The sequence below is a fragment of the Alligator sinensis genome, unplaced genomic scaffold, assembly GCF_000455745.1.
Source record: "Alligator sinensis unplaced genomic scaffold, ASM45574v1 scaffold1302_1, whole genome shotgun sequence".
NCBI lineage: Eukaryota > Metazoa > Chordata > Crocodylia > Alligatoridae > Alligator > Alligator sinensis.
The window spans coordinates 215,954-229,883 of NW_005842612.1; the positions used below are offsets into that span (position 1 = coordinate 215,954).

The window sequence follows — 13,930 nt, forward strand, 5'->3', positions numbered from 1 at the left end:
GGTGTTGGAGGACACCCTCCGCCTCTGGGGGGTGTTCAGCGTCCCCGCCGGGCCGACCAGAGGAGCCGGGCACGCTCCGCTTCTGCGCTCTCATTGTCAGCCGCCCCGAGCTTGTTGGGACGGGAGGCGTGCAAGCCAAGCCAGATAGGGTCCCCATTAAATGTGGACCATCTTCGTGGGTTTTTGCCGCTTTCGCCCACCGTTGATTCCCTGACGGCGTGGCATGGTTCGATTTAGCTTGCAGCGAATGAGCTGCCCGCACAGGAAAAGGAACATCTGTCCCTGGCACGTTGGCCAAACAGGGCTGTGCGGGGCGGGGGCATCCGTGTCGGTTTGCAGAGGTCAGGGAACACGGCCTTGGGGCGAGCGCTTCTCCTGAATGTCTCCCCCTCCTGCCAGGCCCTGCCGAGATGGTGAAGCTGTTCATTGGGAACCTGCCGCGGGAGGCGACGGAGCAGGAGATCCGGTCGCTGTTCGAGCAGTACGGGAAGGTGCTGGAATGCGACATCATCAAGAACTACGGCTTCGTGCACATCGAGGACAAGACGGCGGCCGAGGACGCCATCCGCAACCTGCACCACCACAAGCTGCATGGCGTCTGCATCAACGTGGAGGCCAGCAAGAACAAGAGCAAGGCCTCCACCAAGCTGCACGTGGGCAACATCAGCGCCACCTGCACCAACCTGGAGCTGCGGGCCAAGTTCGAGGAGTACGGCCCCGTCATCGAGTGCGACATCGTTAAGGAATATGCCTTTGTGCACATGGAGCGGGCTGAAGATGCTGTCGAGGCCATCCGGGGCCTCGACAACACCGAGTTCCAAGGTGACGCAGGATAGGGCGGCCTCCGCTAGGACTAGGTAGCACCAGGAACAGGTCAGCTGGAGGGGCCCAGTGGGCTTGGATGGACAGTGCCCCGGGCAGGGCGGGGGTTGCCAGAGCCTTGAACAAGCGTGCAGAATTGTTTTGGGGAGGGGCTTGGGACCTGGAGGAATCAAGGTTTACTGTAGATGCTTTCAGCTTGGGCATGTGTTTCACTTCCCAGGCAGGCAAGGTCACTCTGCTTGTTCTCTATGCGGGGTCTGGAGAGACTGGGAACAAGCTGTGCAGGTCCTCGCAGTTACTGCTTGGATGTACGAGGGGAACAAGAGGTGCTGGCTGAGCTGCGCCAGGAGCAGGGCAGCATGGTTGGTGCCCCGGGCTGCAGGCGGGGGAGGTGGGGGAGCCCAGGGTATCTAGGTGCCCTGCCTCCAGGAGTGGGTGGAGGTGGAGCCCTGCACTGCCCAGGAAGGCGGGAGCTGGAGAGCCTTCCCTTCAGGGGACCTGCAAGCAGCCTAGTTGGCCCCTTTCCCTGAGGGGTGAAGGTGGCCTGGAGCAGGCTGCTGCACTCGCTAGGAGGCTGGGCTTTGCCCGTCTTGAGAGACGTGTTCTCTACTCCGACGGTTCTGCAATCGCCTCACGAGGCGGTGGGGGGCAATTCGAGACTTTGGGGTGTTTGTGCCCACTCCCCTTTAACTTGAAAGCAGGCAGCTGTTTGAATAAGAATCCTTTTATTAAAGATCACTCACCCTTGCTCCCCGCTGGAGCACTGAGGCCACGCTGTAGTCCCCCAGCACGGCCAGAGTGCACTGGATTTGCCCTCTTGCTTTCCCTGGGCAGCCTAGAAGACTTGGCCAAGGCACTGCGTAACAGCCAGGGGGCCACCAGCAAGGTTTTTAAAATGTTCTTTTTCTGGTGCCTGTTCCAGACACCTCGAGGAAGGAAGCTGGGTCGGGGGGTGCGGCCTGGCCTATATAGCACATGGGCAACTGCCTGGTCACAGGAGCCATTGGTGGGGGGTGGCGTGCAGGACCACGTAGTGGGTGCAAGGCCTAAGGCAAGCCCTCTTTACCCAGGCAAGAAGGCCATGCTGCCTCTGAGGTCCCAGGGATGGCACCATGCTTCACTCAGCAGGTTCGTTGGATCCTTGCTTGTCTCCTGCCCGTGGCCAATGGGCCCAGGATTTTAATTTCTTTTTATAGGGGCCAGCACCAGGCAGCGGAGCCTGCCCGTGGGTTTATAGCAGAGCACTGAGTATGCTTGTTAGCTGCTGTGTGCTTAGCAGAGGTCTCTGTGTGTGCCCGAGTAGGTCAATGAATCTGGGGACTCTGTAGGTGTCTGGGTTAACACACACGGTATGGATCAGTGCCAGGCCGGCGCCTCATGCCAGCTGTCTCTATTCTGGTAGTATAAGGGCCATCTGTGTACCGGTTCCAGCACTGAAGGCAAGGGTGCTGGTAGATGGCTGTGGCACCCATCCTTGGACATCATCTTGCATCTCCAGGGGGAAGCTGGACTCCATCTCAGGGCTAGAGAGGGCACTAAGGGTGACATGGGCTGGCCTGACCATAGAGTCGGGGGGTGGGACTGTCTCACTTGGGAGGTCTCGGGCGGGATGTGCCAGGACCACTGTCTGCTGGTGCACTGGGTGTGGGGGGTGGGCACAGGGCTGCACCTGTCTTGTTAAGGAGTGACATCAGCTGCTGGCTTGGTGCATTACATCGTGGCCCGTGTGGTCTAGGGGAACCCCCCACGATATACAGGGGACTTGAACCTGGCGGGGGGCAGTGCTAGGGCAAGACAAGCGGAAGTGCCCAAGTTGCTTTGGCCATTCAGACTAGTTCAGAAGTGATTGTAGCAGCATGAAGTCCCTGTGGCAAGTGAATGCAGCCCCTCCCCACGTAGAGGACATGGGCAGAGACGGCCCTGGGTGGGCTGCATTCAGTAGTTTGCTACTTCAGGCTTCATGTGCAGTGTGATCCAGCCCTAGCCCCAGACCTGCAGCCTCTCCCTGTTTGGCCTGCTCTTGGGCACGTAGTCCCTTTCCCTCTGGAGTACCTGGCAGTGTTACCTCAGCACTGGCTGCCACCTGGTCACTCCAGGTAAGTCTTCTGGGGTGGGAGGTTGCTTACCGCCCCATGCAGCTACGTGCAGGGAGGGAGGAAGCAGTGTCTTGAAGACGGGGTTCCTGTGTCTGAATGGGACCTGGAATCTCTGTCCCTGGGCCCCTCTTAGGGGGAGGGGGTGATCCCGGAGGGGCCAGTGCTGTGCTGTGAGAAGGAGCAGGCCACTCTGATTCAGTGTGGTGCAGCTGGAGGCTCCCCTCATCTCTGCGTCAGCGCGTGGTGATTGTTAAGCTGTGTTGCTGTGCAACCAGGCACTTGAGCGCATGTGACTTGCTGAAATTCTCTCAGGCTAGCCAGGGTTGTTGCTGCTGCCCAATATGAATGCGGCTTCAGGCCTGGAAGGTGCTCGTCCCCTCGCTCCTTCGGTGTCTGTCCTCAGTGTGATGAGCACCCTTGTGCCTTTCTGGAGGAAACTGCCAGAGCCACTCGGTGTGTAGCCTGTGATCTGAATTCTGCGTGTCCAAATGTACTATTAAAGCGCCCTTTGAAGCCCCAGAGGTACAGCACATGCGAGCCAATGAGTAAGCCACAGCCTCTGCAAGGTAGGGCGCACACTCAGCCGGACAGGCAAGGATGACACTAGCCCAAGGAGCTACCGTGGAGAGGTACCTATGTCACAGGGAAGGAGAGCAGAAAGGGCTGCCTGCTGTGGGCCCTGTGCTTACACACCTGGATCCAAAAGGCTCAGCCTTCAGAGCAGCTCCCTCTGACTCAATCTTGCATCATTTCCCCTTGCTGAGCAGTGGCGATAGAAAACCACTCATGCCCATGCCTGCGTGTAGCCCTGCGCTCCATGTCTGTCCCTCAGCTTCTGCAGCCTTTCAGAACAGGCTTCTGGAAGGTACAGAGGAGCCATCTCAGGACAAGCTTCCCCCTTCTGCCTTCTGATATTCCCTCCTGGGCTTGGGTGGCAGGCATGCAGTGCCTTTTGTCTAGCTGCTGTGTGGACCGCCAGGCATTGGCTTGCTGTGGGGAGAGCTCATCATGTGTCTCTGGCAGAAACAGGCTGGGCTGGGAACCCCCTTGGTAAGCGTGTTGCTAGCGGTCAGTGCTGTGTGGCTCCTGGTCTGTGCTGCAGGCCTGTTACCACGTGAGCCACGGGCTGTGCAGAGCCAGCCTGGGGCTTGCTACAACAGGGCTGCTCCTGTGACTGCAATGGCGACTTGTCCCCTGGTGCTCTTGGGGTTGTGCACTTTTCATGCAGGTAAACCTCGATCCAGCAGAGAAGCCAGATGCTGCAGGACCTGCAACGTGAAGCCATCGGCTAGGCAGGATGCTGGTAGCCTAGAGACTAGACTAGCGGTTCCAGGGGGAAAGCCGTTGGCCTTGCTTTGATGTTTTTAATCTGATTTCTTGTGCTCTGTCTTTGTAACAGATTTTTGGGCTTCCCGTGTGGCGGCAGTTAATTTATAGCAACCCTTCTTGCGTCTGTTTCTTAAAGGCAAGCGGATGCGCGTGCAGTTGTCTACGAGCCGGCTCAGGACTGCGCCCGGGATGGGAGACAAGAGTGGCTGCTATCGGTGTGGGAAGGAAGGGCACTGGTCTAAAGAGTGTCCGGTCGACCGCCCGGGGCAGGTGCCTGACTTTACCGAGACCTATAACGAGCAGTACGGAGCAGTGCGCACTCCCTATCCCACGGGCTATGGGGAGACCATGTATTACGATGACGGGTACGGAGGAATGGTCGACTACTACAAGCGCTACCGCGTGCGCTCGGCCTACGATGCCTATGCAGAGCAGACCATGGCCCAATACTCCCAGTATGCCCAGTACTCCCAGGTGCAGCCCACGGCCATGGCCGCCGCCACCACAGCCATGGCCAGCCGCCTCCCCACCACCCTAGACCCTTACGATAGAGCTCTGCTGCCCACCCCGGGCGCGGCGGCGGCCGTCGCCGCAGCTGCCACCGCTGCCGCGGCAGCTGTGTCCTCCACCTATTACGCCCGGGATAGGAGCCCCCTGCGTCGCACGGCAGCCGCGGCCACCACCGTCGGAGAGGCGTACGCGTACGACCGGAACCAGCTGTCCCCAGCGTCGTCGGTCACGCGGGCGGCCTCCCTCTACGACGTGCAGCGGTTCGGGCGGGATCCGTACGCGGACAGGGCGCGGTACTCTGCGTTTTGAGCCGGAGGTGAGCGTGCTTTCAGGTGTGGTTCATAGATGTCTGTTCTGGGGCTCTGAGGACAGATGCAGCAGATTCTCTGTCTGCGTGTCACTTGTCAAGCATTGAAGCCTGGGTCTTAAAAGCCATAATGACATGCCGGGTCCTCTTAGGTCTAAGAAGGCACTGTCCAAGGCAGAGGTGTGGAGGCGAAGTGGGGTCGAACACAGACGTCCTGCCGGTTTCTGAGGTGCCTGTCAGCAGAGCTCTTGGTACACGGTGTGCGTAACGGGCAGGAGTGTACAAACTGGGGGCGGTGCTTTGTCTCCCTAGACTACCAGACAGCAGCAGCCATGGTGGGGAGGGTAGTCGGGCCGAGGGCACCCTGCTTCGTGCAGTTAAAAGCCTGTCAGCTTGTGCTTGGTTGGTCTGGCTGCTGAGGAGAGCCTGCCCCTCTTGGGAAGATGGTAGCAACGTTCATCCTGACCTCGGGCTCTGGCACACTGGTAGGGGGTTGCTTTGGGGGCCCAGACTGCCGGGTTGCAAACAAGTTTCTCCTGGCTCTGACTTGCCAACTGCTGCCGAGCGCAGAACATGGGTGTAGCTTCCTTTGCACCATCGCCTTGTGCAGGCTGCAGCCTCCAACGGTAGCCTTTTACAAGTGGGGTGAGCTGACATAGTGCAGCGTGGAGGAGACGAGTGCACCCTGTGGGGAGCCCGCCAAGATCCTGGGGTGCTATCTTCCTGGCTCCCAGCACCCTAGATGCAGTGCAGTGCTTGCAAAATGCAGGCAGTCAGGGGCAGATCCTAGCAGGAAAGACTGAGTGAGAGCTTGGGGGTGAGGGGGATCCTTGGCTGTGTCTAGCATAGACTGTGACCCTGCTGTGGCCACAGTGAGTTGCTGAAAGAAGCCTGCACAACTCTCAGCTGATTTCCCTGAGGTCTGAGCATAGGCTGGGCTGCTTTTACAGTGCGTTAAAAGAGATTGCTTGTTTGCTGAGCCCTGCCCCTTCCCTTCCTGGGGCAAGTTAGGTGGGCGGGGGGCATGAAAAGGGCAGGATCCTGCTGGGCTGAAGCAACACTTTGAGGTCCAACATGCGCAGAGGTGCTGAGCCTTACATGGGGTGGGGTCAGATTCTGAAAGGCGTTCTGCCAGAATCCAACTGTAGGGCACTGTGGCTGTGGTTCAGGGAGAGACAGATCACCAGCCTCTAGAACAGGTTCCCAACCACCAGGCTGTAGCCTGATACCAGGCTGCAAAGGGTTGGCTGCTGGGCTGTAGCATGAGCCCCCTGCTTGGACCCCCATATGTCTGTCTGGACAGGCGGCTTCCTCCGTGTCAGCAGTCGCACATGGGATTAAAGCTGGGCGGCAGGGCAGCCCCAGGAGGGAGGCAGCTGGCTCTGTTGCTCCTGTGCCAGTCCACAGCTTTATAAAAGAGGTTAGGAACCGCTACAATAGAAGAGTAGGGCTTTAAATCCTGCCCCCACCCCCTTTTTATTTTATTAAGCCCTTTTTTTGTTTTAATTGCTAAAAAGCAGAACTTTTTCAAAGTGCCACGTTCCTGTCAACCCTCCAAGGGACTTGACTGGGGTCGCTTCAGAGCTTCAGCTCAGTCTCCTGGTAGGACTGAGATAGCTGATCCCTCAGGCAGAAGTTGCAAGCACAGGAAACCCCGAGCTGGGCCCAGCCACGAGCAGCCGCAGAGGCACCAGATCTGCCTACAGTCCCTGGACAGTGCTGCGCCAGTCAGGCTAGGAAGGCAGGGTGAGGACTAGAAAGCCTGCTTTAGACCAGAGAGCGCCTCTTGCTTTTGGAGTAACTCTTCAGAGCGCAGCCTTTGATCAGCAAGGAGACAGTCAGACACCCATGTGCAAGCAGCTGGAGCCCTCGGAGGGTGCAGGGCAGCGTGACAGTCAGTGTGAGGTGTCTTTACCCGTCAGGGGAGCAAACGGGTTCAAGCAGAGAGTCGCTGCTGGGCCTCCCTCTGGCCAGGACCTAGGAGCAACCATGCTGTCTCATGAAGCCTGATTCCCTGCCTCCGTTGTGAACAACAGCCACGAACGCAGGAGCCTCTTTCCCGAGTACGCTCTTGCACTGATGTTGGCAGCTGTCAGGCAGCCACGTGCCCTCTCTGCACAGGAGACGCGAGCGTGTGTCAAGGCAGACCTCTGTCTCCGGGCCTCTGAACGAACTGTGCTTTTTATCTTTCAGGTAGGATATTTGCGGCTGGACGTCGGGGTTCCTGTTGCACATGAAATCTGTACCGTGCGCGTCGCACTGCGCTGGGCTGGGCTGCCAAGCGTGCCAGTCGCGTTTGCCTTTAACGGACATGCGTGTTCCTCCCTCCAGAACCTAGTGAAAGCAAACTGCCTAACTTCCCTCTCTTTATTTTTCAGGCGCTGCTTTGATTAGTGTCAGTCTTCCCGCCCCGCCCTTATTTCACTTCCTCTGGCAGCGCAGAGCCTTTCCTGCCCCCAGAGCTACTACACTCCACCCGTAGCCTAGGTTTTGAGCTAGAGTAGCTGTAGTGCTAGCTTGCTTTTTGTTTCCCTTTGGGAGATGTGCTTGGAGGCTGCTGCCTCTAGGGCAGTCCAGTGCGTAGCTTCCCTTTCTGAAAGCATGTGTGTGCGCGTGTTTGTAAAGGTGACTAGTCCAGTCTTCCTCAGTACGAAGTGTTGTATCTGATGTGGCCTCACGAAGCCTCCTCCTGTACTTCTGGCCTTTGATGTGGAGTTGTCTTTTCTACCCTGACCTTTTTTCTTTTTGGAGTATAAGCTGTGATTGCCCTTCCCTTGGGACTTGGGGGTGGGGGGTAGGTCTAGCAGCGTTCGATTGCCACTCCTTTTTTCCAGAAAAATAAATGCTTGTAACAGACGGACTGACATCTGTCTCTTGTGTAACCGGGAGGTTGGAGTGGGGGTGCATGCATCGGGTTTGGGCAGGGGTGGGAGGAACAGAGCAAAGCTCTCTCCCCCCTGATGCCTGGGGTGGCATGCATGAGAGGGCAGTTGAATGCGGCTTTCTTTGCGCTCCTTCCCAAAAGTCTCCCGTTGCCTGAAGCCTGGAACCAGCCGTACTACTACAGCTGCTCAGCGGTGCTCCCTTAGAGATGATAAACGCTACACAGAGGGCTGAATCTGGGTAACCACCTCCGCTGGTGGGTGCTGAGCTTGGCTGGGGTTCTTCCTATGGCAGTGGGATTCCTGACCTGCACTTCTTTAGGCTTCTCTTACCTCTCACATTGCCCAATGGCCCTCAACTGCTGTATCTGCACCAGCCTGATCTCCACTGCTTCTGCCACCCTTAGTAACACTGTACAGTCTGACTGATCTGTCCCTGCCCCTGTAGTGCCAGAGCCTGTCCCTGCTGTGGTTGCCTGAGGGTACAGCCTGCTCTCCTGGCCTCCGAGTTACCACTGCTAGGATCCCACCCTGCTCCCCAAGTTTTACGTTGCTGCTTTCTTCCTCCGCAGCCTCAGTGCTTCAAGAGTAAGTTGGAATTGAAATGCAAGTAGGCCTTGTGCAAGAGTGAGTCAGTGTGTGTGGGGGAGCGGGTTAGAGTTAACAGTACAGCATTCAGCCCATCCACAGACAGGGAGCTGGTGGGCTTTTATCAGGTGTGTCCATTTACTTGTGCACATCTAATCAAACACAGATAACAGGCAGCCAGGCTCTAATCTCAGAGGAAGTTTAGCCTTTCACAGGCAGTGCAACCTACACAGGGCATGGTCTTTGTTCAGAGAGGAAAAAAAAGGAAAGCTATCCAGCAAGCAGTCAGTCATGTGCCACTGTCCTCTTATTTGCCTACTGCTTGCTTCTAGAAAGTCTGCGATGTGTTGTGAGGGGTAGTATGTGGTCAGACCCCTCCCTGCAAAGGGAAAGGAAGGAGTTCTGTGGTTAAATTCCCCCCGAAAAGGGACAGCCCAGCTACAAGGCTCTTCGTGATGTTTTGGCACCAGTTCCGGCCTTCCTTCACTGGTAAAGGCAAGGTCAGAGCCCAGGGCTGCAGCTGTAAACTGACACTGGAAGAGAGAGCAGGTAAATAGCAAGGAGGATTCTTTGGCTTGGCTCTGGAGTGCACGGCTTTGGTAGAGGCTCAGGGTCAAGGACCACCGGCAGTGCTGACATGAACTGGCCTGGCCTCCCTTTTTGTGATGGCACCAGCTTTTCACACCATTAGGATGCTGTGGTACTACTGGCCACTTCCTCCTGGGCCCCAGCAGCCACCTGTCAAGACTGGCTTGCACAGTTCTACACACCAGGCACATGGTGGGCAAAAGGACTTTTTTTACATTTGTGGAATTCACTGCCACAGCTGGCAAGGGGCTGCATGAACCCAATACATAGTGGATGGCAGGGAGGGTGCTCTAGAGGTACCCAGCTCTGTGCCATCCACACCTGCCAGTGTCGGGACTGGATGGACCATTGGTCTGACCCAGGATGACATTTTTGTTCTTAACAGAATGTCATGATTTAAGGTGGCTTGAAAACCAGATACTTCATAATTTCCTAAACCCAGATTAAGAGGCTGGGCCTGTTTCTTTAGAACACACTTCTGAACTACCAAGTCACCCAAGGCAAGGAACAGAGACCGCAGGACAAAGGGGATGTTTCGGATATTTTAATAAACACTCCACCAACAGCAAGCTCTGCATCTTAGGCATGAGAAATGCAAAGTTCACCATGCATTACTACTAATAGAAACCTACCCCCCCCCAAGAAAAACCTAGTCAGAAAGCTAACTACACTACATTTAGCCTTGCTAAAACTGGCCAAGATTTTTTATTGATCCAAAAAAAAAAAAAAAAAAAAAGCAAACGCTATCATTAAAGGACCAGACAAACAACAGCCTTGGAGTAGAGTCCGTCCAAAAGTCAAGCCATTTTTTTTTTTTTTTTTTATGTAAATGACCGACTTAAAGCTAAACAAAGTTGTAATTCTCATCTTGCAAGCTCTTCACTCCCGCATCTGAGTCTTTGTAATCAATACAGGAGAAACCGTACCGGAGCTTAAGACATTGGAGACGGATCGTTTCACGGAGGAGGATCCAACTTGACCTAATGAGTCTCTATGACGGAATCCGCATATTTCCTGGATGCAAAGACCATTTAATCAAAGTCGAAGCTGTTTTATTCCCCCCCCCCACCGCCTTGCGTAACAGCTTGGACTCATTTTTGAAGTGCGTTTTAAGAAATCATTGAGCGGGTGCTATAGCAAGCCCTTAAGCCTGCCAGAAATCTAAGGAACAATGTGGATATAATTAGATCAGCAAAAGCTTAAGGGTGACAACAGCTCAGGCTCTTGTGCACCAGACCAACTGAGACGTCAGACACAAATGCCTTAGTGGTACCAAAAAATGAATAGACACTTTTTGGGGAAAGCTGAGGTAGCTCCAACGTTTGTCCATCTAGAAACAGCCCCTTCCTTCTGACCCGGTTATGGAGGTGGGCAGCGATGAGGGGAGTCAATTCTGGCTCTGGGGCAGCAGTTCAATAACAGCAAATGTGAATCCTTTGCTATTTTTGTGGGGTGGGGGGGGGGGGAAGAGGCCAAGTCCTTGCCACTCATGAGCCCAAAAGGCCCAGGGAATATAGCAGCCTCCCAGGGGCTCAGTGAAGGATGTGCTGCCCAACAACATTCTAGTCCTTGCAGCTGCTGCCCCAGGGCAGCCAGATATAGTGGCTGGAAGATCCTGGGAAATGAGATGTCACCCCCCGCACCCCAGACATGGGGACAGAGGGACGATGCTGTATGTCCTGGCTTGTGCCAAGGAGAGCCCAAGGGCAGGAGGCACGAGTGAGGCAGACGGAACACCCCCAGTGTCCAGCCCCATATCTACCACCCCAGCACAGGCCCTCCCCTGGTATGCCCGTCCACCCTGCACTCCACTCATCTGCTCTCCCTGCCCCCTCACGGGTGTCCAACCCCGGTTCTAGGCCGCCCATTCCTTTGCTACACGCCATCCTGGAGCTGTACAGCTGGTCCCTGCTTCCTCTGCTCCATCCTCATACCAATTGCACACTCCACCCTAATCTAACTCGTGCTGTCAGAAATTCAACTTCCTGGGTAACGGCACAGTCCACAGGAGCCCTGCTCGAGGTACAGCATGCCAGGCAGGGACTTGGGCCTCTGAAACAGGGATTTGCCCCCTACCAGGAAAGTACTACAACAGGGATGACACTGCTCTGCCCCAACCATGAGTGCTCGGGGCCAGGAACCTCTTAGTCTATTAAGCTGCATGATGCAGTACTGAAGAACACAGCCCTGGCCCCAACCCCTCTGCTCCTCCTTCTGGGGTGTTGGTGACCCCCACATCCACCCATCGGTGGATGCGCATGGTAAAGCCGGGGTCCACCTTTAGCATCAAGGTGATGCCAAAGAAGAGCGTTAAGAAACAATCCCTGAAACCGCTTAGTGGAAAGAAGAAAAAACACGCCAGACAGCCGTTTCTAAACTGTAAAGAGCCCAGCATTTTATTCAGTCATACAAAAACTCGCTCCTTTCTGATAGATCGAGTCTAACACCGCGCCTAATGCAAACTTAACACGGGTGAGAAAAGAAAAAGAAAGAAAGGGTTTTCTCCACATTACATAAAAGAACACTGTTCAGAGACAGCGCAATTGCTCGGGTTATAAAAACAATTCGGAGCAATAAATCAGACAATCCCAGCTATTGGGAATCCTGCCTGAGAGGAGACTGCAGGTTACTAATAGGGCCTGAAGGCGAAGCGACAGGAGTCGTGAGCAAACAAAAATAATAATAAAAAGTTAATTTCACGGACGCCCTGGCACTCTTAACACTACGGAGCCAGAAGGAATCCCGCGGCTGAGGCTTTGGCCTGGGAAAGCCCGCGGCACGGAACTTCTTCTTGAAGTCGCATTGTAAAAACTCAACGAAAAAAGGCAGCTGAAAAATCCACCTCCCCGCCCCTGCCTCTCCCCACCCAGAGTAAAGGCCTGGAGAATGCCGACTGCAGCCGCAAGTTCCAGGGAGCCCTTGTGCTCCCGCCTGGACCCGACACCGAAACCTTGAACCGAGTGACACGAGGGAGCAGAGCCAAAATAACAGCCTGTTGTGACCCCTGAGAGAGCGCGGGAGGGAAAGAAACGCAGCGAGTCTCAATGAGCATAGAACCGAGCGCGCGCCAGCCTAGCGAAGACGCAGATTGGCTTGACACTAAGAGCGTGTCCCAGCGGGGAATGTTTAACCGGTGCTACTGCCCCACCTGGGACGGGGACCCCACCTCCTACAGGCGGCGCTGGTAACTAGACTGCAGCCTGGCACTGGGCATATAATCGCCATAGCCGCCCGAGTAGCGGGCGTAATCGGAATGCGCTTCTGGAAGGCGGCGATAATCCATCGGGGACCTGGTGGGTGAACGACGGTACCCGAGCGGCGAGTCTGCTAAACGACGGTAATCTGATAGGTCAGATAAACGGCGGTCAGAACCGTACCTGGTCGAGAAAAGAGACAGGTGATGAATAAAACACAAGGGTTAGGACAGCGCCCGCTTGGCATCCCTGGGGCGAGGACGGCAGCCACACAGCCCAAGCGCTAACTCATCTGGCCAGCAAGACCCCGGCGGCTAGGCAGCGCTTTCCAGAGCAGCTCCCCAATTCGCTGTCTTGTTTCAGAGAGGGACAGTTCGCTCCAGGGACATGGGCAGCTCAAAACCAATCTTCCCAGCACATGAGGAAACAAGTGCTGTGGTTTCCCTAAGCCAGCCTGGCCCCCTTCCCTGCTTTCAACAGAGACAGCAAGGAGACCCCAGCTGAGCTCAGAGAGGGGGAATCGGGGCACCAGGCCTTTTAGCTCCAGAGCACTGGTTTAAAACCAATCCAGGTCAGTGGCAACGGTCTCCTCCCATTCCCAGAGAGGCATCTAAGTTATGCCACCACCCAGACGTGCAGGGATTGAGTCCTTTGATTGTAGTCTCCAACGCCAGAGCATATGAGGCAACAGAATACCCGCTGGACTACCCCCCCACAGGGGGCTGGCGGAGCAGAAAGCCAGTCTGTCAGTGTAACCAATCAGTTAAGTAATGCCTCCCCCCACCCCCCGCAGCGTTTCCATGACAGCAGGTTAATTTAGCCCATCAGCAGGGCGGTGCGTTCTCAGAGGCGGAGGCCTGTCCGCATCTGGCTGTCTGCAGGGCCCCAAACTGCATGTGGCAATGCCCGGGCAGGTGCTATACACGTGCCGGGCACTGCCCCCAGCTCAGCTGCATACCTTTTAGCCATGGCGGCCGACTTCTTGTAAGGGTCATCGTAGCCAGCGTTCCGCGGCGGGGAGAGGCGGGTGCGCTCATATGGTGGGGCGGCGCCAGCAGCCTGAGACACCCCCAGGTATGCGTTTGCCTGCTGCCCGTCGTACGCAGACATGGCCTGGGCTCTGTAGGTAGCTGCCATGGGGACAGAGGCAGACTGCTGTGCCGCGTACGAGGCGGCCACCGAGTTCGATGCCTGGGCTCTGTAGGAAGCGCTCAGGGAAGCGGAGGCCTGTGCCTTGTAGGAGTCGTTGGTGTATGAGGCCGCAAGAGTGGCGGCAGCGGCAGACTGGGCGCCATAGGCAGCTGAGAGCGCAGCAGAAGGCTGGGTACCGTAGGAGGCTTGGAGGCTGGCAGCAGATTGAGCGTTGTAGGAGGCCGGGAGGCTGGCAGCGGGCTGGGTGCCGTAGGAGGCTGAGAGTGCAGCTGTGGGCTGGGCCCCATAGGAGGCCGAGTGGCCGGCCACAGCCTGGGCACCGTAAGGGGCTGAGTGGCCAGCCACAGCCTGGGCTCCATAGGAGGTATGTGTGGCCACAGGCTGGGCTCCATAGGAGGCCGACAGCGCAGCTCCAGGCTGGGTGCCATAGGAGGCTGAATGGCCATCCATAGGCTGGGGGGC

General features: G+C 56.4%; 2 protein-coding genes across 6 annotated transcripts in view; one reads left to right on the forward strand and one right to left on the reverse strand.

Annotated features, from left to right (window-relative positions):
- Nucleotides 1-306: 306 nt before the first annotated feature.
- On the forward strand, nt 307-7,920 carry LOC102381255 (RNA-binding protein 4B). Of its 5 annotated transcripts, none has more exons than XR_003096119.1 (4): nt 308-822; nt 4,384-5,073; nt 5,217-5,315; nt 7,258-7,920. XR_003096119.1 is itself a non-coding variant. In XM_025214908.1 (3 exons), exons 1-2 carry the CDS (start codon nt 411-413, stop codon nt 5,064-5,066), a joined length of 1,095 nt encoding a protein of 364 aa, XP_025070693.1. In that variant the 5' UTR covers nt 307-410; the 3' UTR covers nt 5,067-5,089; nt 7,258-7,920. The 5 variants fall into 5 exon arrangements, 3 of the variants coding, with proteins under 3 accessions (XP_025070693.1, XP_025070691.1, XP_006033229.1); XR_003096118.1 differs by having other exon boundaries at nt 5,217-5,293; XM_025214908.1 differs by lacking the exon at nt 5,217-5,315 and having other exon boundaries at nt 307-822; nt 4,384-5,089.
- A 1,731-nt stretch (nt 7,921-9,651) lies between these two features.
- LOC102369585 (RNA-binding protein 14) overlaps nt 9,652-13,930 on the reverse strand; it is a 10,057-nt gene continuing 5,778 nt past the window's right edge. Inside the window, exons 2-3 of the mRNA XM_025214902.1 lie at nt 13,275-13,930; nt 9,652-12,499 (exon numbers count right to left, since the gene is read on the reverse strand). The exon at nt 13,275-13,930 is cut by the window's right edge and continues 1,142 nt beyond it. Coding sequence (XP_025070687.1) covers nt 12,292-12,499; nt 13,275-13,930 — 864 coding nt within the window. The 3' untranslated portion in view covers nt 9,652-12,291. The remainder of the gene's footprint in view (nt 12,500-13,274) is intronic.

Coding starts and splice junctions, on each gene's coding strand:
- LOC102381255 (XM_025214908.1), top strand. CDS start 411: ATGGTGAAGCTGTTCATTGGGAACCTGCCGCGGGAGGCGACGGAGCAG. Junction 823..4,383: donor CGACAACACCGAGTTCCAAG/GTGACGCAGGAT, acceptor TGTTTCTTAAAG/GCAAGCGGATGCGCGTGCAG.